This window comes from Panthera tigris, chromosome A2, assembly GCF_018350195.1.
Source record: "Panthera tigris isolate Pti1 chromosome A2, P.tigris_Pti1_mat1.1, whole genome shotgun sequence".
Taxonomy (NCBI): Eukaryota; Metazoa; Chordata; class Mammalia; order Carnivora; family Felidae; genus Panthera; species Panthera tigris.
The window spans coordinates 16,571,481-16,593,913 of record NC_056661.1 but is presented as its reverse complement, the minus strand read 5'-3'; the positions used below and the strand labels follow the sequence as shown (position 1 = coordinate 16,593,913).

The 22,433-nt window shown below is 38.1% G+C and overlaps 1 protein-coding gene and 1 pseudogene across 5 annotated transcripts in view; one reads left to right on the top strand and one right to left on the bottom strand.

Moving 5' to 3' along the window:
- SETD2 (SET domain containing 2, histone lysine methyltransferase) overlaps window positions 1-22,433 on the top strand; it is a 123,271-nt gene that overhangs the window by 34,521 nt on the left and 66,317 nt on the right. For all 5 annotated transcript variants that reach the window (XR_006214767.1, XR_006214768.1, XR_006214766.1 and 2 more), the window contains exons 4-11: window positions 2,048-2,179; window positions 5,512-5,640; window positions 7,917-8,040; window positions 9,011-9,088; window positions 11,286-11,383; window positions 13,648-13,774; window positions 21,606-21,740; window positions 21,991-22,110. Coding sequence is in view for 2 of the 5 variants with exons in the window: in XM_042978793.1 (XP_042834727.1) it covers window positions 2,048-2,179; window positions 5,512-5,640; window positions 7,917-8,040; window positions 9,011-9,088; window positions 11,286-11,383; window positions 13,648-13,774; window positions 21,606-21,740; window positions 21,991-22,110 (943 nt within the window). In the remaining 3 variants the exon portion in view is untranslated. The remainder of the gene's footprint in view (window positions 1-2,047; window positions 2,180-5,511; window positions 5,641-7,916; window positions 8,041-9,010; window positions 9,089-11,285; window positions 11,384-13,647; window positions 13,775-21,605; window positions 21,741-21,990; window positions 22,111-22,433) is intronic.
- Window positions 3,474-4,641, bottom strand: LOC102954849 (annotated as a pseudogene).

Here is a 22,433-nt window from a genome sequence, read left to right as displayed (position 1 = left end):
GCACCTGGGTGGTTCAGCGGCTAAGCGTCCGACTTCAGCTCAGGTCATGATCTCACAGTTTGTGAGTTTGAGCCCCACATTGGGGTCAGTGCTGAAAGCTCAGAACCTGGAGCCAGCTTCAGATTCTGTGTCTCCCTGTGTCTCTGCCTTCCCCCGCTTGTGCTTTGTCTCTCTGTCTCTCTCAAAAATAAAAATAAACATTAAAAAAAAAAAAGATCTAGTTGGTGGAAACATTAGAGAGCCTTTTTAGAGTGGGAACATTTTTAAAGGGCCTGTTGTTGTATGCTGGGCCTTTCGGAGCCACCAAGAAAACTAATTATTGAAAAATAGTATTGAAGATGGTGAAAAAAATTTTTCTTAGGTCTAATGAAAATAGAGTTACCTGAATCTGTGGCCATGAGTCCTTATCTGACCTTATGGAGCAATACAAAATAAAGCTACTGCTGATTCTTCAAAATTACAGTTCTTAAAGTACTTGTAAACAGATATTTTGTTTGTGTTCAGTCCTGATTTCTTCAGGCTGAGAATATTCATATACTCATTAATGAATTATATCTTGAACCAGCTGAGTCATTCTTTTTTTACTCATAGGTAGTTGAAACCATCAAGACACTCTTCGGGTACTTTATAAACATTGAACATATGTTGAAGATGAAAGCAGATTAGTTAGGAGATTAAGACAGCCACATAGAACAGCGGTGCTCTTCACTGTCTGATAGTTGGAGAGTAAGTTAGACTGCCCTAATCTTAAGGAGATCTTCTTCATTTCTGATTTTTTTTTTTTAACAAAAGAAAGTTCAACACAAAGGCCAGGAAATAATCACATTTTCACTTTTTCTTTGCAAACTCTGGCATAGGTATTTATGAACCTAACCCATTTTGAACAGTTTCCCCTTTTACTCCCAAATCAGTTAGTCTGTTGGGAAAATTTAGTCCTCTGATTATTCTGTAATACCTGATTATTCTGTAATACAGTTCTGTAAATTATACTTCATTCTTTTCTTAATCATTCAGTTTTCTTTTAAACAAGATTTTTAGAAATACAATGTTACTGAAAGATTCTCTCTGAAAGATTGAGTTAAACTCTTAATTAAAAATTACCTATTTTTAAATTTATTTTTTTAGCAACTTCGTTTCTTCCTCTGCCTTTCTTTCTTTGCTGTGTCTCAACCATTATTTGTCCATCCAGGAGGACTAATTCTTATATGTTTTGTTTGTTTACTTTGAGAGAGAGAGAGAGTGGGGGAGGGGCAGAGAGAGAGGGAGAGAGAGAGAATCCCAAGCAGGCTCTGTGTTGAGCGGGGCTCAATCTCATGACTGTGAGATCATAACCTGAGTCAAAATCAAGAGTTGGACGCTTAAGGGGCGCCTGGGTGACTCAGTCGGTTAAGTGTCCAACTTCGGCTCAGGTCATGATCTCGCGGTCCGTGGGTTCGAGCCCCGCATCAGGCTCTGTGCTGACAGCTCAGAGCCTGGAGCCTGTTTCAGATTCTGTGTCTCCCTCTTTCTCTGACCCTCCCCTATTCATGCTGTCTCTCTCTCTGTCTCAAAAATAAATAAAATGTTAAAAAAAAAAAATTAAAAAAAAAAAAAGAGTTGGACGCTTAACTGACTGAGCCACCCAGGTACCCCCAGGAGGGCTCATTCTTAAACTTCACTTTCATCATCTGTGTTACTTTCTGATCCTCATGAGTTTTCCTGTGTTTTATTTTTCCTGAGCCCAGTAGGACAGTTGACCCTTGAAATTGCTCATAATTTGAGGTTTAATTGACTTGGACTAAGAAATGAGGGCTCAGTCCAAAATGATAGACTTGAACTCTTGTCTTCCCACTTGCCAGGGCTCACGTTGCCTCTTGTTTGTGTAACATAATTAGTGTTTTCAGTTTCACAATTGCTAGTGATTAGATGTTTTCTTCCTTTTGAATGTTTAACTTAACCAGAATCATTAAATGTGAAACTAATGAGATTTAGCACATATTTGATTGTGTACATTGTATCATTACCAGGAGATTTCTTAAACCAATTCTTATAAAATTTTATCTAATAGAAAGAAGAATAAATCACATCGGGATATTAAGCGAATGCAGTGTGAGTGTGCACCTCTTTCTAAAGATGAAAGAGCGCAAGGTGAAATAGCATGTGGGGAAGATTGTCTTAATCGTCTCCTCATGATTGAATGGTAAGTAAATTGAAATGCTCTGATTTTGCTCATTCTGTTAAATGTCCCAAAATATTAAGAATTAGTAATGAATAAAATTTAACCTTTCTTCTTTTACCTAGTATTATTTATAAGCAATAAAATCTCCTATGTATAATAGCCTTTATAAGGAGACAAATTTTCCTTGCATTATTCATTATAGTATACATTTTAAGTGCTCCGTAAAGTAGCCCTTAACCTTTTGTTTCTTGTGCTTGTCCTGAGAGGCAAATGTTGGTATTTTTTAGCTTTTACTATCAAATAAGATAAAACCCTAGCATTTCAAAAGGGTATAAAGTAAAATGTCTTCCACTTCCAAACCTCAGTCCCTCTGTTTGTAGTCTTTTCAGATAATTTTTATGCCTATACCAAAATATTTCCTCATTTTATGTATAGAAATGAAATCTTTCTATATGTACTTTTTTGAGTTTTATTCCCTCACCTTGGCCCAAACACACATGTTCTCACACACTCTCACACACTCTCATACACTCTTAATTAAATAAATTCTGGAGACCTGTTCAGTGCTACACGTGCAGACTTAGCTAAATCTTTCCCTTGGCTGCTTTATATAGTCTATTTATAGTTAACTCATAATTATTAATTTTCAAAGGTAGATATTTGCTTCTGTATTTTTCTTTCTTTTTTTAAAAATTTTTTTTGAATGTTTATTTTTGAGAGAGAGAGAGAGAGAGTGAACAGGAGAGGGGCAGAGAGAGAGGGAGACACAGAATCTGGAGCAGGTTCCAGGCTCTGAGCTGTCAGCACAGAGGCTGATGCAGGGTTTGAACTCATGAATGTGAGATCATGACCTGAGCCAAAGTTGGACACTTAGCTGACTGAGCCACCCAGGCGCCCCTGCTTTTGCATTTTTCTTATAAACAGTAAACATCTTTACATTGAAAAATGTGTGATTAAAATTTTTTACCAATTTTATGAAAAATTTGTTTCCTTAACATTTTTTTTTTATGTTTATTTGTTTTGAGAGAGAGAGCGAGCGAGCATGCGAGTCGCGGGAGGGGCAGAGAGAGGGAAAGAGAGAATCCCAAACAGGCTCTGAGCTGTCAGTGTGTAGAGCCTGACACAGGGCTCAATCCCACAAACCGTGAGATCATGACCTGAGTCCAACCCAGGAGTTGGGTGCTTAACCAACTGAGCCATCCAGGTGCCCCAGTATCCTTATTTTTTAACATGGAAAGAATATTAAGGTGATTTATAGTGTAGATATCTTGTTTTCAGTGTTGATGAACGGTTTTCTTTCTTTCTCTTTTTTGGATTTTTTTTTTTTTTTTTTAATAGAAACCACATCACTTCATTTGTTACAGCAGTAATGAGGCAATAATTCAAGAGGGTCCCAGAAAGCTTTTTCATCCACAAAATAACAGAAAGAAAAAGCACCTTCACCACTCACGCTCTTGGTTAGCTTTTTCTTTTGATCTCTGTTCCCCCACCCACAATAGTATGTTGCTTCCAGAATGGGATTCTGCCTTCGAATGTTGTATGAGTCGGGAGGCTAGTCTATCAGCTTCCCTTAAGACCGAATGGAAGTCCCTAACTTAGCTGAGAAACCTGGACAAGTCTTCTTTGATTTCAGCCTCATCCCAAGGCCCATGAATGTTTCTTGAAAAAGCTGCAGGCGAATGAGGTAGAAAGGGCAGAGACAAGAGATGGAAACCGGCAGAAGGGCAAAGAGGATGGCTCCCACAGCACTAATGGACAGCAGGCCTCCCAAGGCTGAAAATGCAAAAAGCAGTGTGACACCCATGTAGCTACGGGGAGTACATGCCTTCAGTTTCTTCTGCAACATGGGCCACAGGGCAAAAATCTGGATGGCAGAAGTCACCATGATGAAGGCATGCAGGGAACGGGGCAGGCGTGAGGCAAGGCAGACAGAAGCAAAGATGGCCATGTTCAAGGACAGTGTGCTGGATACAATGGCAGCATTGGCACCATAGTCAAAGAAAATGAGGCGACCTAAAAGCATGAAGACTGACATGGCATAGATGGTGTCAGTGCTGACAGACTCCGTCAGGGTCTTCAGCACTGGGGAAGAACCGTAGGTGAAAGTAATGAAAACCAGGGCACTCTTCAGGTCAGCCCACCGGGTCCGCCCCCTCTTCTTCCATCCTTCACCTCTGTCAATGAGATCAAACAATACATAGCCAATCAGTGAAGAAGCCAGGCCAGTCCCGGAGAGCCATTGGGGGGCCAGAAGGCCCTCATCCATATACCACCAGATGAGCACAAACACACAGACACTGCACACTGCTGTATCACCACGCTCGACTCGAAGACCACAGCCCAGTATTGGTATTTCCGGGTGTAGATGTTTTTCCGGAGCTCTTCCAGGAAACACCAGTCCACGTAGTTATCGGGAAATGGCTATCGCTCGTACAAGACCTGCCACTGGCCTGCTTAGTGTCAGCTACAGGCTGGGTCCCCATTATCCTCTCCCTCAAACTCAGGCCAGCTCAGTCTCCCTCGCAGAAGTCCACGTGGTTCTTGTTCCTTACAAAGTTCTGAAATAAGACCTCTCTGGAAATCCCATGCTGGGTGGTGGCTGATACTGCACCGACCTTCCCTTGCTTTCAAAGGCAGCAACCCAGGCTAGGCCTGCAACAGATGAGTTTGTTCTCTGAGGCAGGACAGTACGGCCAAGTTCCTGCCCGCAGTTCCTAAGGCTGCGCGGCTGGGAAGGGCTGCCACCCGCCTCCTTCCCCATCCGGGGCGCCAGGGGTCGCTGAACTGTTTTCTTTCAAGGCCCAGATTTTGGTTTTGCTCATGTTCAAGTATTATGAGAACAAAACCTATACCTCAGAAAATTAAAGAGAAAGCGTTTTTGGCAATTCCTTTATCTAAATTGAAAGTAGAGATGACATTACACATGTAAGGAGACATGAGACTTAGCCCTATTCTCCTGAGTTGACAGTGTAGCTCTGGTCTCTGCGTTCTTCTGACTTTCCTGCCAGCCTTGCTAAAGAGATAGGAAGTATAGGATATCTTTCTTCTCATGTTTCTCACACTTAAACTTCTAGTAGTTGTCAGGATTAGGTTCAAATTTAGCCTGGTATGCAGAGCTCTTCATCGTGTATCAACAACCTGCCTTTCCATCTTCCAGCAATCCACCTTTCTTGTCAGTCATCCTCAACTGTTTTATTCTCCTTTCCTCAGGTGGGCCTTGTTTCCTATTTCTGCACATGGGCAGGCTCTGTGGTATCTCTTTTTTTTTTTTTTTTTTTTTTTTTTAATCCACATCCTATTTGTCATTAGAGATTCTTCTTTGAAGAATTGATTTTCTCTGTTTCTCATTTCAGTTCTTCTCGGTGTCCGAATGGGGATTATTGTTCCAATAGACGGTTTCAGAGAAAACAGCACGCAGATGTGGAAGTCATACTCACAGAAAAGAAAGGCTGGGGCTTGAGAGCTGCGAAAGACCTTCCTTCGTAAGTTATGTTGTAATCATCTTTCATTTCCTTTTTGTGTTGTTGAAGTTGGTTAGCTACTTTGTAGGAAGGAAAATAACGTGTCTATTATACTGAAGGTTAATAATGTTTATTGTGTAGAATGACCACCTGGTAACTAGTTTAAAAAAATTTTTTTTTCCATTTCTTTTAGGAAATTAAAAAAAGAAAACAAAAAAACTCCTCTGTCTCTGTATATGAAGAGCATTTTGTCATTTGTGACATTTGGACCAGATAGGTCCTTCTTTGTATGACAGTTACTTTTCGTTTAATTCCAAGCAGTTACCAGTGTTTGCTGTAGACCCCCAGAATCACTATGAAACTGTAAGGATTTGGGACAGAATTGATTAGTTAGTTTACATAAAACTGAGTTGGAGAGGGGGTGCCTGGGTGGCTTAGTCAATTGTCTGACTCTTGATTTTGGCTTAGGTCATGATCCCAGCATTGTGGGATTGAGCCCTGTATTGGGCTCTGTACTGAGTGTGGAGCCTGGTTGGGAGTCTCTCTCTCCTTCTCTTCCTCTCCCCTCCTTGTGCTCTCTTTTTCTCTCTCTCTAAAATTAAAAAATAATAATAATTAAATAGATAAATCTTGGAGTAAGAGGGGAAGAGAGTATCTGAGATGATTGAGGTAGGGATTAAAAACAATAAACATTTATTGAATGAGTAAATGTTGCTTTCTACCTAATTCCTGTAACTTTTTTGTACATAATGCCATAAAACGGTCACTTTATTTTCTACCATATTTAGTGTTTACTTTAAACTAAGTTTTTTATGGAAAGCATATTTAAGTATCATGAAAGATGAGTACCTTTTTCTTTAAATATATACAGATTACATGTGTTTATGATTGAAAAAGTTTTAAATATGTAAAAGAAGTAAAGGAAGAAAATAAAACTGTTTCTTAAAGCTTTCTTAAGCTCCTCACGAAGAACCCTCCTTTGGTAAAATACCCTAGACTGGATATTTTCAGGTTTCCCATATTTTCCTACTCCTTAATTTCCATATGCTCATTAGCATAGTAGTGCTGGTTTCATAAATTTTTAGTTCGAAACTGTGTAGATGTTCACGAAGAGAGTATTCATGCCCATTGAACAGGGACATTGTCCGATATACATAGGATGAGGAGGTCTTTGGAACAAATCTGCCAGTTAGTGTTAAATATCATGACATTCTCTCTGTATATTATACCTGTTTCTTCTCTACTGAAGATACTAAATAACTGAGGAAAGACCGGTCAGGGGTGGAAGGAACTTGAAAGAAGCCAAGGAGAGAGATTAATCATAATTACTGATAAATGCTAGAAAAAACTCATAGAGAATGCAGTCAGAGAAAAGATGGGTTTATAAATTTTTTTAAGTTTATTTAAGAGCGAGAAAGAGCAGAGAGAAGGGGAGAGAACAGAATCCCAAGCAGGCTCTGCACTGCCAGTGTGGAACCTGATATTGGGCTTGAACTCACGAACCTGTGAGATCGTGACTTGGGCTGAAATCAAGAGTTGGATGCTTAACCAACTGAGCCATCCACGTGCCTCAGGAGAAAAGATCTGCTTGACTTTTGACATCATTAGAGGTCTTTGAATAAAGACAGTAGAAGGGCCGCTGTATGTATGTATGTATGTATGTATGTATGTATGTATTTATTTATTTTAACGTTTATTTATTTTTGAGATAGAGACAGAGTATGAACGGGGGAGGGGCAGAGAGAGAGGGAGACACAGAATCGGAAGCAGGCTCCAGGCTCTGAGCCATCAGCCCAGAGCCCGATGCGGGGCTCGAACCCACGGACCGCGAGATCATGACCTGAGCTGAAGTCGGACGCTTAACCGACTGAGCCACCCAGGCGCCCCATGGCTGCTGTATTTAAATTATCTTCTTTTTTCTTAGAACATAAAGCCTCTAATATTTCAGTGCCTCCTGATTTCTTCAGAGCTGTTTCTCAGCTGTGAATCACTGTTTTCATGGCATTGTAAACCAGATTTGAGTGTTTGTTTTAATATCTAGTTAGAGCAAGGATACACGTTTTGATAGTATGTATAAATGTAAAAGCATCTTAGAATCAACATTTTTTAAAAAGTATTAGGAAGGAGAAAACCTCAGTTAGATGTTAGGTACTTTACGTATATTTTAATTATATCTTGTATAAGACCGTATTTATTCTTTTCAATATTTCCTTAAATCTATTTTTTTGCATAGATGTATGTGTTTTCCATACAGCTCCTAGGCAGGAAGTGCTATTGTTTCCCTTTTGTTTTGCCAGGAACACCTTTGTCCTGGAATATTGTGGAGAGGTACTTGATCATAAAGAGTTTAAAGCCCGGGTAAAGGAGTATGCACGAAACAAAAACATCCACTACTATTTCATGGCCCTGAAGAATGATGAGGTGAGCAGACGAATGTATTTGCTTTGAAACAGATCTGGAAATTGTTGAGTTTGGAAGGGTCATTGATACAGACTGATCTTGAAAATATATTAAGTGACAAAAAAGAGGGACAGAATAGTATATATATATATAGCTTTTCTTTACAAAAAGGAGAGAGGGAGATGTTTTTGTTTACAAAAAGGGAGAGGGAGATGTTTACATATACATGTAAATGTAAACCTATGAGCTTCATATTACAACTCTTAAAAATTACTGATACCCCTAGAAGAGATTTTTTAATGTGGGTTATATTTGTCAATACTTACATAAAAATTAAAGCTGAAAAATTGAAAAATATTTGTTAAATCACTTTAAAGTAACAAGTCAATTATATGTTGACATAAGCAACATGTTTTTATGAAAATAATTTTCAAAATATTTTTGTTTTAGTGAGGAGTGCAACTGTTTTACATTTTTACAAATCTCTTTAATGTCTTGTGTGATAAATTTTAGCTAGATTCTTATATCTGTCTCTACATTCAGTCCTGGAAAACCTATTTCTAGATCCTACCCCAGACTTGCTGAATCTAATAACTCTGGTGGTGGGTCCAGCAGGAGTTTTAACATGCTCTCCAGGGAATTCAGATACACATTCAAGTTTGAGAGATCCTGCACTGTGGTGTAACATGCACTTTAAAATGGAGTTTTATACACATGGAGTGAGATTGGAATATAAGAGGATGTTAGAAGTAGCTAAAAGTAAATGGAAGAGACATTGATAGATATGGAGATCGTTTTGCCTGTAAGATGTTTATAGTTAGCAGATGTCCCAGAGGAAGTAGTTAGATATTTGTCACTTGGATGTGTCTGTATGTGAAAGAGGAGGCGGGGTTGGGCATGCAGATCTTACATTTGCCTGATGCCTTTCCTTTGCAAAATATATGTATATTTTAGGTCTCATTTTTATCTCTTAAATGATCCTTTTCCCTAGATAATAGATGCCACTCAGAAAGGAAACTGCTCTCGTTTCATGAATCACAGCTGTGAACCAAACTGTGAGACTCAAAAAGTAAGTTGAGGTAGATTTAGAAGTTTGGATCTTTGTTCAAGATAGATGTTGTATTAATTTTAGATTCCATATCAAGGCTTCCCATGGATTTTATTTTTAAATCATTTTAATTGTTTTTTTCCTATTGTTAAAAATCTTATTTTGAATTAAGTTCAGATTTATAAAATAATAGTGCAGAAACAGTACAGAGTTCCATATATCATCCTTCACCTAGCTTCCTCAAAGGTTCACATTGTAAATAGCCATTATACAGTTATCCAATCCAGGAAGTACTGTTAACGATTAACTAATCTAAAGTCTTTATTCATATTTTGCCATCTGTCATTTTTCTGGACTAGCATCCAGTCCAGGAACTCCCATTGCATTTAATTGTCACCTCTCTTTGCCCGTAAGTTTTAACTATTATTTCAAAGGTGCCAAAATACAAAACTAAAATTGAATTCTGATGAAGTCCAGTGTGTACTATTCTATTCAGATTTTTATCAGCTCTTAATCCAGGTGCCAAATTTGGCTGCTTTAATAATGTAAGGGGGGCTGAATGGCCACAGATAAGAGAGATCGTATATCATGTACATGGAGTGACACTGCTTCTCCTCAACAAGGCCAGACTCTGGGTCATGGCTCTCTCTTTGTCCCTGTGCCTGGCACATAGTTGATGCTTGATACATTCATTTATTGAATTTGGTAAAACATTTTGAGATAATTTTAGTACTCTCTCTAATTTGTGTTTTGATCTTAGATTTAAAAAAAAAATACACACACACACACAAACGTTAGAACATTGGTTCTTTCTTAGACTAAGAAGGCTATGGACCCACACCCTAGAAAAGTAGTATCAATGGTTTCCTCTCATATTAAAATAGTGCTTTCAGGGGCGCCTGGGTGGCTCAGTCGGTTAAGCGTCCGACTTCGGCTCAGGTCATGATCTCGCGGTCCATGATTTCAAGCCCTGCATCGGGCTCTGTGCTGACAGCTCAGAGCCTGGGGCCTGTTTCAGATTCTGTGTCTCCCTCTCTCTCTGACCCTCCCCCGTTCATGCTCTGTCTCTCCCTGTCCCATAAATAAACATTAAAAAAAATTAAAAAAAAAAAAATAGTGCTTTCAGGGCGCCTGGGTGACTCAGTCGGTTAAGCGTCCGATTTCGGCTCAGGTCATGATCTCGTGGTCTGTGAGTTCGAGCCCCGCGTCGGGCTCTGTGCTGACAGCTCAGAGCCCGGAGCCTGTTTCAGATTCTGTGTCTCCCTCTCTCTCTGACCCTCCCCCGTTCATGCTCTTGTCTCTCTCTGTCTCAAAAAATAAGTAAACGTAAATAAATAAATAAATAAATAAATAAATAAATAAATAAATAAATAATAAAATAGTGCTTTCAACTCCTGGATATTTTTTTTTGTCCTTTTGACCTGTATACTAATGGATCTTAGATACGGCTCTTCTGGGAGCCAAGCCATATAACGAATAGGAGAACACACTCCATGATCATTTTATGTAAGTTCTGTTCTAGTTTTGTCTGCATCTGGTGGCCATGTGTCTACCTGTGAGATTTCCACTTGTACTGTGTCCCTTCATCTCTTTAAGTCTGGGGGTTTTCATCAGTAATGTGCTCAAAAGATCGAACAGGAGCTCTGCAGTCGAGTTACGTCTTAACATGTTCTGGAACCACAAGTTCTAACTCCTGTGTATTTACTCCCATTTTAATTCTTGAGTTTTATGCAGTTGTTGTCATGCTTTCCTTCCCTTTCCCTATACTCAGTCATAGGACCATTGCTTTATGAAATTAAACATTTGGCATCATTCTTTCCCTGGTTCCATGCCTCACCTTATCTTGGAATATAGTTACTTTTAACATAATAATATGAATTTGCCAGTAACAGTCAATGACACCAAGCATTCCCTATCTGCTTATTTTTAGTACAAGTGAATATTTACTGTGTGGAAATGTGTATTAAGACAGGTATAAGTAGCAGTTACTTTTATTAGAGACAAATTATAGGTGATACTCAACCTGGTAGTTTATTAAATAAGATTAACACTTAAATATGGTAGTTTACTTCAAGAAAAAAGTTTCCTATTTGCTATTTGGTAAAGTCTTCTTAATTGTCAAAAGAGGCTCATGCATTATTAAGGCAAATGATCTTTAAAGAAAAACACACAGATTAATCGGTTACAAATTTCTTTTCTTTTAAAAACAACTTCTCAGTGGACTGTGAACGGACAACTGAGGGTCGGGTTTTTTACCACCAAACTAGTTCCTTCAGGCTCGGAGTTAACATTTGATTATCAGTTCCAAAGATATGGGTGAGTATTGTTTTTATTCTGTTTCGCTGCTTCTGGTGGGGAAATGGACTGTTCAGATACAGAGACATAAAACTTTGGTATGAATTACTAAGAAGTTATATGGGGATGCCTGGGTGGCTCAGTTGGTTAAGCATCTGACTTCGCCTCAGGTCATGATCTCGTGGTTTGTGAGTTTGAGCCCCACACTGGGCTCTGTGCTGACAGCTCAGAGCCTAGAGCCTGCTTCGGATTCTGTGTCTCCCTCTCTCTCTGCCCCTCCCCCACTCACGCTCTGTCTCAAAAATGAATAAAGGTTAAAAAAAAAAAAAAAGTTATATGTACCACCAGTTCTTTACTTTTTCAGTTTTCTGTGTTTTTTCCTACTGTGACATTTCCAGCCATTAAAGGATTTGTACAGGAACTCCATAATTTTCTTCTGAATTTCATGCTGTCTTATTTATATATTTATGTTTCTTAAGTAATTAGAAAACCCTTTAAATTTTGGAAATGTCTACAGTGTGTGTATAAGTGTGTATTTATCTGTCAGTTATCAACTCATGACTAATCTTTTCTCATCTGTACCACATTGTACTATGAAAAATAATTTACTAGTTCTTTTGAACCAAAATAACAACTGATACAATAACAATGAATACCCCTAGCATCTATATTGTGGTTTCACAGAATCCCACTAAAAGGAACAGGGTTCCTTGGAGAAGTGTCTGATTTCAAGTTAAGACAGGAATTAGACAAGGTGATTTTGGTTTATTTTGTCATACCAGAAAACCAGTTATGAAAGATTAGGAGATTCTTGTCAAAGGGTCCCAGGAGCTAGCTTTAATAGGCTCTCAAAACAGTGGGAGAAGGGTGCCTGGGTGGCTCAGTCGGTTGACTTTGGCTCAGGTCACGATCTTGTGGTTTGTGAGTTTGAGCCCCACAAGGGGCTCCCTGCTGTCAGCGTTGAGCCTGCTTTGAATCCTCTGTCCCCTTCTCTCTCTTCCCCTTCCCTGCTCGTGCTGTTTCTCTCTCAAAAATAAGTAAACGTTAACAAAAAACAACAACAGTGGGAGAGTTTTCATTAACACTTAAGCATTGAAAGGATAATAACTGCAGTGGTTTGAAACGTATGATGTAAAAACCATGAGATTTAATGATACTTTAAAAATAAAACTGCATTAGTCGTAATAGAAGGGAACCAATTCATGATTTTTATAAAGTAGCTTAAAAGTCAGAAAAGGGGAAAAAAAATCAAACACTTATCCTGCTTTCCCCAAGTGAATTCTACTTCAGGTTAAACCAAATAGTTGATGAGAGGAAGTTCTTCTTTTGGAGGTTATTTCGTGCTAATGAATGAAGTAGTAATGGTATCACCATGTTGCGTAACCTCGTGAACTAATGCATCTAGGCAGTGGCCTAGCATTCCGGAGATGAGTGCAGACCCAGGTTCTGTGTACAGCTCCATGCTTTCTCCCTCTTACTTTTGCACTGTCCTATTTGAAGGAAGGAAAACTGGAAATCAGGTGCTGTTTGTGATTCCCTGCTCTATTTATTGAATAATTTATTTTTATGCTTTTGATTGCTACCATCATAAATTAAATCTATCAGTTTCCTTTTGGTATAGTTCTTCTTGCTTTTCTCAGGTAGTTGTGATCGCAGAATAAATAAATGGCCATGGTGGTTTGTACCCAGGCCTGTAGAGTTAGGCCTGTGTTGTTTCTACCACTTTTCCTGAACTCCACAGTTATATTTACTTATTACTATATTTCTTATTAGAGTCTCATCCTTAAGTGGTGATAACTTTTAATAATCATGTGTTTCCTTTTAAGTATCCTGTACATATTGAATTTCGTATCTGTGTACATCTATTTGTAAGAATATATTTGTTGTTCTTGGTGCCAGTTAAATATTTACATATGAGAGATGTTGAACTATTTAAGCAGTTTTGTTCTTAGCTCATGTCTACCTTTATATATCTCTTTATGCACATATAAGTATAAAAATCCTTAATTTTTATACATGAGTAGGTACTCATAAAATGGAGAAATTACTCATTAACTTCTTGGCTAATTTTGTCTAGCTAATAAAGGAGGATTAGAAAAAGAATATTTTTTTAAGAGCAGTTTTCAGGCATTTCCATTAAATGGTATTAGGTTTGTTGGAGTCTTTTAAAATAATTGTTTTTTAGGCTGAATTGATTTCTTTCTTGTATGTGATTGTTAGGTTGTTGACATTTTTATGTGGTGTACTTTCACGTAACTGACATCTTTCCTATGTTCCTTGAACAGAAAAGAAGCTCAGAAATGTTTCTGTGGGTCAGCTAATTGCCGAGGTTACCTGGGAGGAGAGAATAGAGTCAGTATCAGAGCAGCAGGAGGAAAAATGAAGAAGGAGCGATCTCGTAAGAAGGATTCAGTAAGTGTTTCTTTCATCCCTTTTTTTTCAACTTTTACCATATACCTTTAAAGGAGGGAGGTAGCTTTTCTGATTAAAATTTGAAAAGCCAAACAACAGAGAAATTCAGAATCAGAGGAGACCATTAGAGAAAGAAGTATGGTTGTTTTTTTTTGTTTGTTTGTTTTGTTTTTAATGTTTGTTTATTTTTGAGAGAGAGAATGCGAGCAAGTACAAGCATGAGAGGGGCAGAGAGAGGGAGAGAATCCCAAGCAGGTTCCATGCTGTCAGCGCAGAGCTTGACAAAGGGCTTCAGTCCTATGAACTGTGAGACCATGACCTGAGCCGAAATCAAGAGTTGGATGCTTAACCCACTGAACCACCCAGGTGGCCCTGGTTGCTGTTTTTATTTCAGGTTCATAGAGATTAGAATTAGGTGTTGCTAAGAACTACTGAAGTCATATTGAAAACAATGGACTGATAGTTTTTTTGGAGCCTGTAAAACTCCTAATCCTAAGTACAAATAAGATGTTCATCTATTAATTTACTTAAGTCTGATCTACATTCCTAGTCTTTTAATGTTGGTTTGTTTTTTGTTTGGAACTCTTAAAGTTTGCAAGTGTTCTTACAATCTCTGAAAACCCTCTTTGGAGGGGTATAAGGTGAGTTTTGAGAGGTAATAGGCAACCCAGGAGTGAAAATGAAATAGTGAAAATGGTCTTTTTTTAAAATGGTGATTGATAACCTTTTTTCTACCCCAGCTCACCTCAGTTACTATGGAGGAAGGAGCTATCTTGTTAATCAAGGGACTCTTAACTGGGACAAGAGCTTCACGTTAAAAAAAAAAACAAACACCTTTTTTCTGAGGATCCCTTCACCAGAATAGCGTTTCTCAGCCTCTGAATCACCTGGCAGGGTCCATTGTGAAAAAGCGCATTTCTGGGTCCATCCTCAGACCTGTGAATCTTAACGGGGGTGTGGGGGGGGGGGGACTGAGGGGGTTAGCAAATTCCCCTGTGATTCTTTGGCAGTTAGCTCATGCCTGAGCTTTTCAGGAACTAATACATTAAGAATTATAAATGCTTAAGTTACATATAAATTAGTGTTTAGATGAGTAGATAGAAGATGTATAGGGTGAGGGGATAAAAGTATAATGGCTAAAAGGTGATGTCATTAAGCCCAAATTAAATTCTGTAGGAACCAAAAAGCATTGGAAAGGGCAGTTGAAAAAAAAGGCCATTTAAAAAGTGCCAAAAAGGAAACCTTCAACAAATGGCCATGGCGGTAGACCACCCAAGACGAACACATGTTCTTTTGAGCATTGTGTGTGCTTCTGCTCTGTTTTTGGAGAGCATATACTCTGTAGCAGTGTGCCAGACACTCAGCTCAGCTTTTTTTTTTTTTTTTTTTTAACATTTATTTATTTTTGAGACAGAGAGAGAGAGAGCATGAACAGGGAGGGTCAGAGAAAGAGGGAGACACTGAATCTGAAACAGGCTCCAGGCTCTGAGCTGTCAGCACAGAGCCCGATGCGGGGCTCGAACCCACAGACTGTGAGATCATGACCTGAGCCGAAGTCGGACGTTTAACCGACTGAGCCACCTAGGCGCCCCTCAGCTCAGCTTTTGACACATGACTCGTTTAATTCTCATAGCAAGCCTTGAAATTAGGTGCAAGGATTTTACAGATGAGAACACTGAGGCATCACCCAGTAGGTGATGGAAATGAACTAGTCTAGCTCTGGTCTCTGCTCTTGACCATTGTGTTGCACTGCAAATTGTAGAGAACAATTCTATCCTCTCCCAACTTGGTGACCATTGTGGTCGGTCATAACAGCCAACATTTCTGCATTTTAAAACTTATTAAGTTGTTTTGTATAGGATTTTAGAAATGGTATAATATGTACATTTCTGCAATTTGCTTTTTTTTACTCTTATTTTAAAATTTGATCCACATTGACTTCTATATAAACATATTAAAAAAATTTTTTTTAATGTCTGTTTATTTTTGAGAGAGAGACAGAGCACGAGCGGGGGAGGGGCAGAGAAAGAGGGAGACACAGAATCCGATGCAGGTTCCAGGCTCTGAGCTGTCAGCACACACAATACATGATCTTGAGATCATCACCTGAGCCAAAGTCAGAGGCTTACTGATTGAGCCACCCAAGTGCCCCTATATATATAAACATATTTTTAACTGCTGTAAAGTTTTTCATCATGTAACAGTTTATATATAGTCCTCCTAATGGACACTAGTGTTTTGTTTATTTTTTAATGTGTATTTTTGAGAGAGAGAGAGAGACAGGGTGTGAGCAAGGGAGGGGCGCAGAGAGAGAGAGGGAGACACAGAATCCGAAGCAGGCTCTGGGCTTTGAGCTGTCAGCACAGAGCCCGATGTGGGCCTTGAACCCATGAACCATGAGATCGTGACCTGAGCTGAAGTCAGATGCTCAACCGACTAAGCCACACAGGCTCCCCTGGACACTAGTGTTTTTAAGCTTTTCTCTTAATGTCATAATTTGTATCTATATATGTCTCTTCTGCACATGTTTCTTTAAGGTGTATCCATGGAAGTGGTGTCACTAGGTCATAGCCTATTAGGCTTCTTGACTTGAGTATTGCAGGAAACTTTTCTCTCAACTTTGTTAAGGTTGCTTTTATTTTTAACTTATAATTGATAGTTTGTCAGAGCAGCCACAAAATAGTCATTAAACATGTTGACCTATGTTAAAATCTCCATAAAAACTTCCCTTTGGCTATTTCCTGTTCTCAAAACTTACAGAATAAACTTTTTTTTTTTTTTAATTTTATTGTTGGTGAGGAGTGTCCTTGTAATATGATGGTTTCTTAGGCAGTGTTATACCTCCATCATACCAATATCAGATGGCTTTCTATCTGATAAGATTCAAGAACAATCCCAAGGCACCAAAGTGTAGACATTCCTTTTCTTTGCTTATTTTTATTCTGGTAATGTTGTGTCCCATATCAGTATAGGCCTTGGTATTCTAGATGGAATTTGGTGTAGCATGAATCTAGTCATTGTGGATTGCTCCAGCTATGAATTTGAAGTTACTCTGGAACAAGAATGATTTGCATAAAATTTTGCCCTGATAGAGGAATGAGTCTGAGTTCCGTAGAGGGGTTCTTTGCCCTGGCTGTAATGAAGAGTTGAACTCAAGTTAATTTTACTTGGATTGTCTCCTACTGAAAATCCCTTCTGCATGCCTAGATTCTGAATTACAGTCAGCTACAGTCTTGGGAATTCTTTTGGGTAGAGGAGGCCATGGAAGGGATAAGATAGCACAGTTTAAAATATAGTTTTGATTATTGTAACTATTAACAAGAATATGTTAATAGCATTATAGTCTGCATCCCCATATTATCCCTTGATTGGTAAACATTTTTTTTTAATTGATCTTAGGATTGCATCTCTATACAGTGTATCTCCTTAACAAAACTATAAGCTTTTCCAGTTGAAGGTGATAGTTTTTTGGGGGGATGTCACAAATCAGGTAATTAAATACTTAGCAGATGGAGGTATAATAATTCCCTATTACCTGATGATATTTGTAGTTTGTAAAGTACAAACAGTAAATAGTCTGAATCTTCCCTTAGTCTCTTTTGTTTAAATTTGCGAAACAAATTAATGATAACCAGTGTACACAGTAAGAGGGCAAGAAGACGCCTAAGAGAGGAAATATTTGCCTTCAACACATAACACACAAGCACTAATAACCAGAGTGTATAGAGAGCTGCTACTAATCACTAAGGAAAAAGCCAACACAAAAGAAAAATAGACAACATCCAGACACTTCACTAATCCAAATAGCTAATAAACATAGAGAGATGTTCAACCTCATTAATTATCAGGGGAATATCAATTAAAACTATCAGATGTCATTTATATACTCATCAGATTGGTAAAAAGTCTGATGACTCCTAGGAACAGGAGATCTCCTGCACTGCTGGTGGGGGTGTAAATGGGTGCAACCACTTTTGAAAGTACTTTGGAATTGTTTACTAAAAGTGAATGTATGTGCATCAGGAGTCACAGCAGCATCTGCTTCTATTAGAAAAAGTAGAGGGGCGCCTGGGTGGCTCAGTGGGTTGAGCGTCCGACTTCGGCTCGGGTCATGATCTCACACCTTGTGAGTTTGAGCCCCGCGTCGGGCTCTGTGCTGACACCTCAGAGCCTGGAGCCTGCTTCTGCTTCTGTGTCTCCCTGTCTCTCTGCCCCTAACCCACTCGCATTCTATCTCTGTCTCTCTCAAAAATAAATAAACATTAGAAAAAGTAGAAACAACTCAAGTATCTGTTAACACTAATATAGACAAATTCATAATGTAATCCTAGAATGAAAAACTGGTCATGAAAGTGCAGGAACTATGACTGCATGCAACAGCATGGAGGGCTCCTAAAATTTAAGGATGAATGTAGAATGAGCATGACACAAAAGTTTTGTCCAGTATGATTTCCATAAAGATGAAAAATAGACAAAATTATTTAGGGATTTATACACAGATGGTAAATCTGTTTTAAAAATCAGAGGATGATTTCCTAAAAAGTTAGGAGATGTTATCTTGAGAGCAGAGAAGAGGAGGTATTAGAACAAGGGAAGAGCCCATGGAGCACTTCAGGAATGTTGACAGTGTCGTTCCCCCACCCTGCTTTTAACCTGCAAGCTGGTTGCATGGATATTGCTCACCTGTTTATTAAATCTATTGCTCACCTGTTTATTAAACCTATTTGTTTACAGGTCATTTATATACTTTATGTGTGTTGTATTTCATCAGAAACTATTAAAAATTCTTAGACCCATTAAAGATAGTTCATGGCCAAAAGGACTAAAGTATTTAAATAAAAAAGAGTAAATAATTTCTTGGATTAAGTACTCAATAGAATGAATTTTTAAGTGCTATAGAATTATGCATATATGTATAAATGTTCAATTGTCAGTAATTTATTAACATATTCCTTAATCATTTTTATACTTTTATGTTAGCTTATAGTTACTTCAAATCCTTTCAGGTAGGTTGTGACCCATAAATTAAAAATAAATATTTGTAGTAAATGCAAATTAATGAGAGCAGTCAGTTGGTCCCCTGGCTCCCTTCCTCCCAGATATCCCAAAAGTTATTAATTCCACAATTGATTGTCCACTTGAGTACCCCAAATTATGGAAGCTGTAGCATGTTACTGGGATTGGCATGATAACTTTTAGGTATACAGTATGACTATTAATCTTATAATTGTAGTGGGAATGTTCAAAGGTTCTTTACCTTCTGTGTTGTTTGCAAAATTTTGTTATTTTTACTTTAGTTTCTACATTTTTACTGTTTATTTCCTTAAGACTGCTACTGTTTTTATATCCCAGTGGAGCTTTCTATGATATAGTATCTATTCGATAAATGTTTATTAAATGAAAAATAAAATTAATTCATGTGAAAACAAACAATGAAGCAAAATGCTCCATTTTGTCTCTTAAATGTTCAGAGTTATAGAATCCTGTCATGCCTAAATATGAAAAGAAAACCCCATCACTTAGTCTAGTAGTATTTGCATCTGAAACTCTGTCCAAAGTGAGGTTCTGGTTGTTGCATTGGGGGGAGGGGAATGTGGAATTTTATTTAATTTTTTTTATTTTTTTAAGTTTATTTATTTTTGAGAGAGACAAGGAGAGTGAGCAGGGGAGGGGCAGGGAGAGATGGAGAGAGAATCCCAAGTAGGCTCTGCACCGTCAGCGCGGAGCCCGGTGCAGGGCTTGAACTCACAAACTGAGTTCATGACCTGAGCCGAAACCAAGAGTTGGACGCTTAACCGACTGAGCCACCCGAGTGCCCCGGAAAGTGTAATTTTAAAGCCCTTTGTCTTTCCTGCTCTAATCCTCTAGAGTTGGGGACATAGGAAGTTCTATATTTAGGATATACAGGAGAAAAACATCCTCAAGGAAATTGTCTTGGATTAATATTTAACTATAAATTGATTTTTCTGTGTAAATACTTAATCTGTTCAAAACATAAATGATACTGGAAATGAGAAAGGAGCTTTAAATGTACATTTGGAAGGGATAAAATGAATTTACATTTCTTCATCTCGCAGATAGCATCTTGTGTTTTCTTACTTATTTTTGTTCTTCACCATTATGTTATGTGAAGTTTGTGGTATCATATAAAAAGGAAATGTTCAGTGCATTGCCTAAAATTGAGATGATTAAAAGTTAAGTAACAGAAAATTTCCTCAAGATTCTTTTCTTTCAGATTTGCTTTCGTCTGTCAGCACATTCTGGACTTCTTTCATCTTAGGCCATGTCAGTTTAATGTCATCTTTGTATCTCTTCTGCATCAGTCGCTATCTTGTGTAAATTTTGTTCTGTTATTGCTCCACTAATTATTCTCAAATTCCATTTCAATCAGATTATTCCCCTTTTTTTGGATTCAGTAATAGAGCTCTCTTGCTCAGTCACATCAAATCCAGATTTTTTTATATCACCTCTGAGATCTTCCGATCTAACAAGCCTTCCTTTAAATGAGGCTTTTCTCACTTCCTCACCACACACATTGTCTACTCCAGCCAGGTGGAGCTAGGCACTATCCTAATTTTCCATTTCCCTGTGTTCATGATTTTCCCTCTACTTTACTCTCCCCTTTATCTTACCTCCTGCTAACCCTGCTTCTGTGAGTTCCCTTCTGGTGACTCATTCTAAACTGCTGCCTTCCTTCTTAGGCCTCTAGGTTTTTAACATTTACATTTAATGCTTCATTGTTTGTTTTCACATGAATTAATTTTATCTCCCCCAGAGTAAGTTCTGTAAGCCATCTTTATACCTTTTATAACACAGCTGGAAAACAACTGTTGGTAGGTTGATTTTGTTGTTGTTGTTCCCCCATTATTTAAATGTAATATTTGAAACACGCAGAGAATAGATGTAAGTTATAAGGTATAATTACAAAAGAACGTCTCTGCTTCCTGCTCCCTGCTTAGCCCCTGGAGAACACCAGTGTTTGGAATTGTGTCTTACCTCCATTGCCTTTTTAAAATTAATTTTGCAGACATGCATCTATAAAATTTTTGTTTCTGAGGCTTACAAAAACAGATTCATACAGCATGTAATCTGGAACTTTTTTCATACAACATTATGTTTATAAGGTTGATGAATGTTGTTGCATTTGGCTGCACTTTATTCCTTTCACTGTGGTAGAATGATCCGTTGTATGAACATGCTGGTTTATACAACCTGGCCACAGATGTTTGCACTGTTGGAAGTTTTTTGCTATTATAAGGGCTGTGCAGTGAACATTGTTTTGACTCTTTGAGTAGACATGTGGAGAGGTTTTCTCAAGGGTTTATTCTTAGGTGTGCAGTGCTAGGCATAGGGGATACAAATATTTATTTTTGAAGCCAGTGCTTTATTTTTTTCTGGCATACTTTTCACCTAACAATTTGTTGTTTGTCTCCCAAAAAGGGCAGACTTTTGTTTTGCTTCATTGCAATGTCTTTAGCACCCAGGATTGTATTTGACATACAATAAGTAGTTGGTAAATATTTGATGAGAGAATGAAATGCTTTTCAAATTGATCATACTAATTTATACTTTCATCAACAGTACATAAAAGTGCCTTTTGATCCACATCTTTGCCTAGACTTGATATTATCAGACTTCTTAATTTTTTTTTCCTGGGTTAATCTAGTAAATTTAACATGTTTTCTCACTCCGGGTCTAATTGCATTTTCCCTATTACTGACAAAGTTGAGCATCTTTTTTAGGCTGTTTGATTCTTAGATTAGTGGGGGTTGTTGTTGTTGTTGTTGTTGTTGTTGTTTTTATAACCAGATATTTTTCTTTGCTGTGGCAGGTGGATGGAGAGCTAGAAGCTCTGATGGAGAATGGTGAGGGTCTCTCTGATAAAAACCAGGTGCTCAGCTTATCCCGGCTAATGGTTAGAATTGAAACTTTGGAGCAGAAACTTACCTGTCTTGAGCTCATACAGGTGAGCTCTTTGATACTAATTTGTTTTTTATTTCTGAGTTTGTGGTGGGGCATCTAACTTTAAACCATTTATTTTTTGTACACTTTTATTTTGCATCAATCAAAACAGTTTCTGGGTGTTTTGTGAATATAAACAAAAATTTTATTCCTCTTTGTGGACCCTTTTTAATGCTATGTTTGGTATTTCCTACCCCAACCCACCCCAACCCCATCCCAATACCCTGCATCTTGCTTCCCTTCCCCCATGGAAGAACACACATTCACAGTCTTGCCTGAAGTCCTTTCTGGAACGTCATGGGCTGTCTTTGTTGTGGATCTGGATGGCAGAGCTAGGTGATGGCCGGGAAAGTAACCAGAAGCTTCAAGAAGAGGTCAGTTCACATTCAACTTGCTTGTTTTTTAAAACCACTATATAGATTGCTTAGGTTGAGCGATGATATCAGTGGTAATGAATCTAGCACTATATTTACTACTGGTATTAAATAATTTTATTATCTCAGTATCATTCTTGTAACTATAACCTTTACTTAAAACTTGCTAGTAGTGAGTTTGCCCTATGGCTTTTCCTATAGAATCCCTATAGTTGATATTGTGTAGCTGGGAACTGCAAGAGCAAAATACAATATCATAGTTGAGTGAAAGATCCAGTTCGTTGCTAAAGCCATAGTGTTAAACAGATAGGAAGCCATATGAA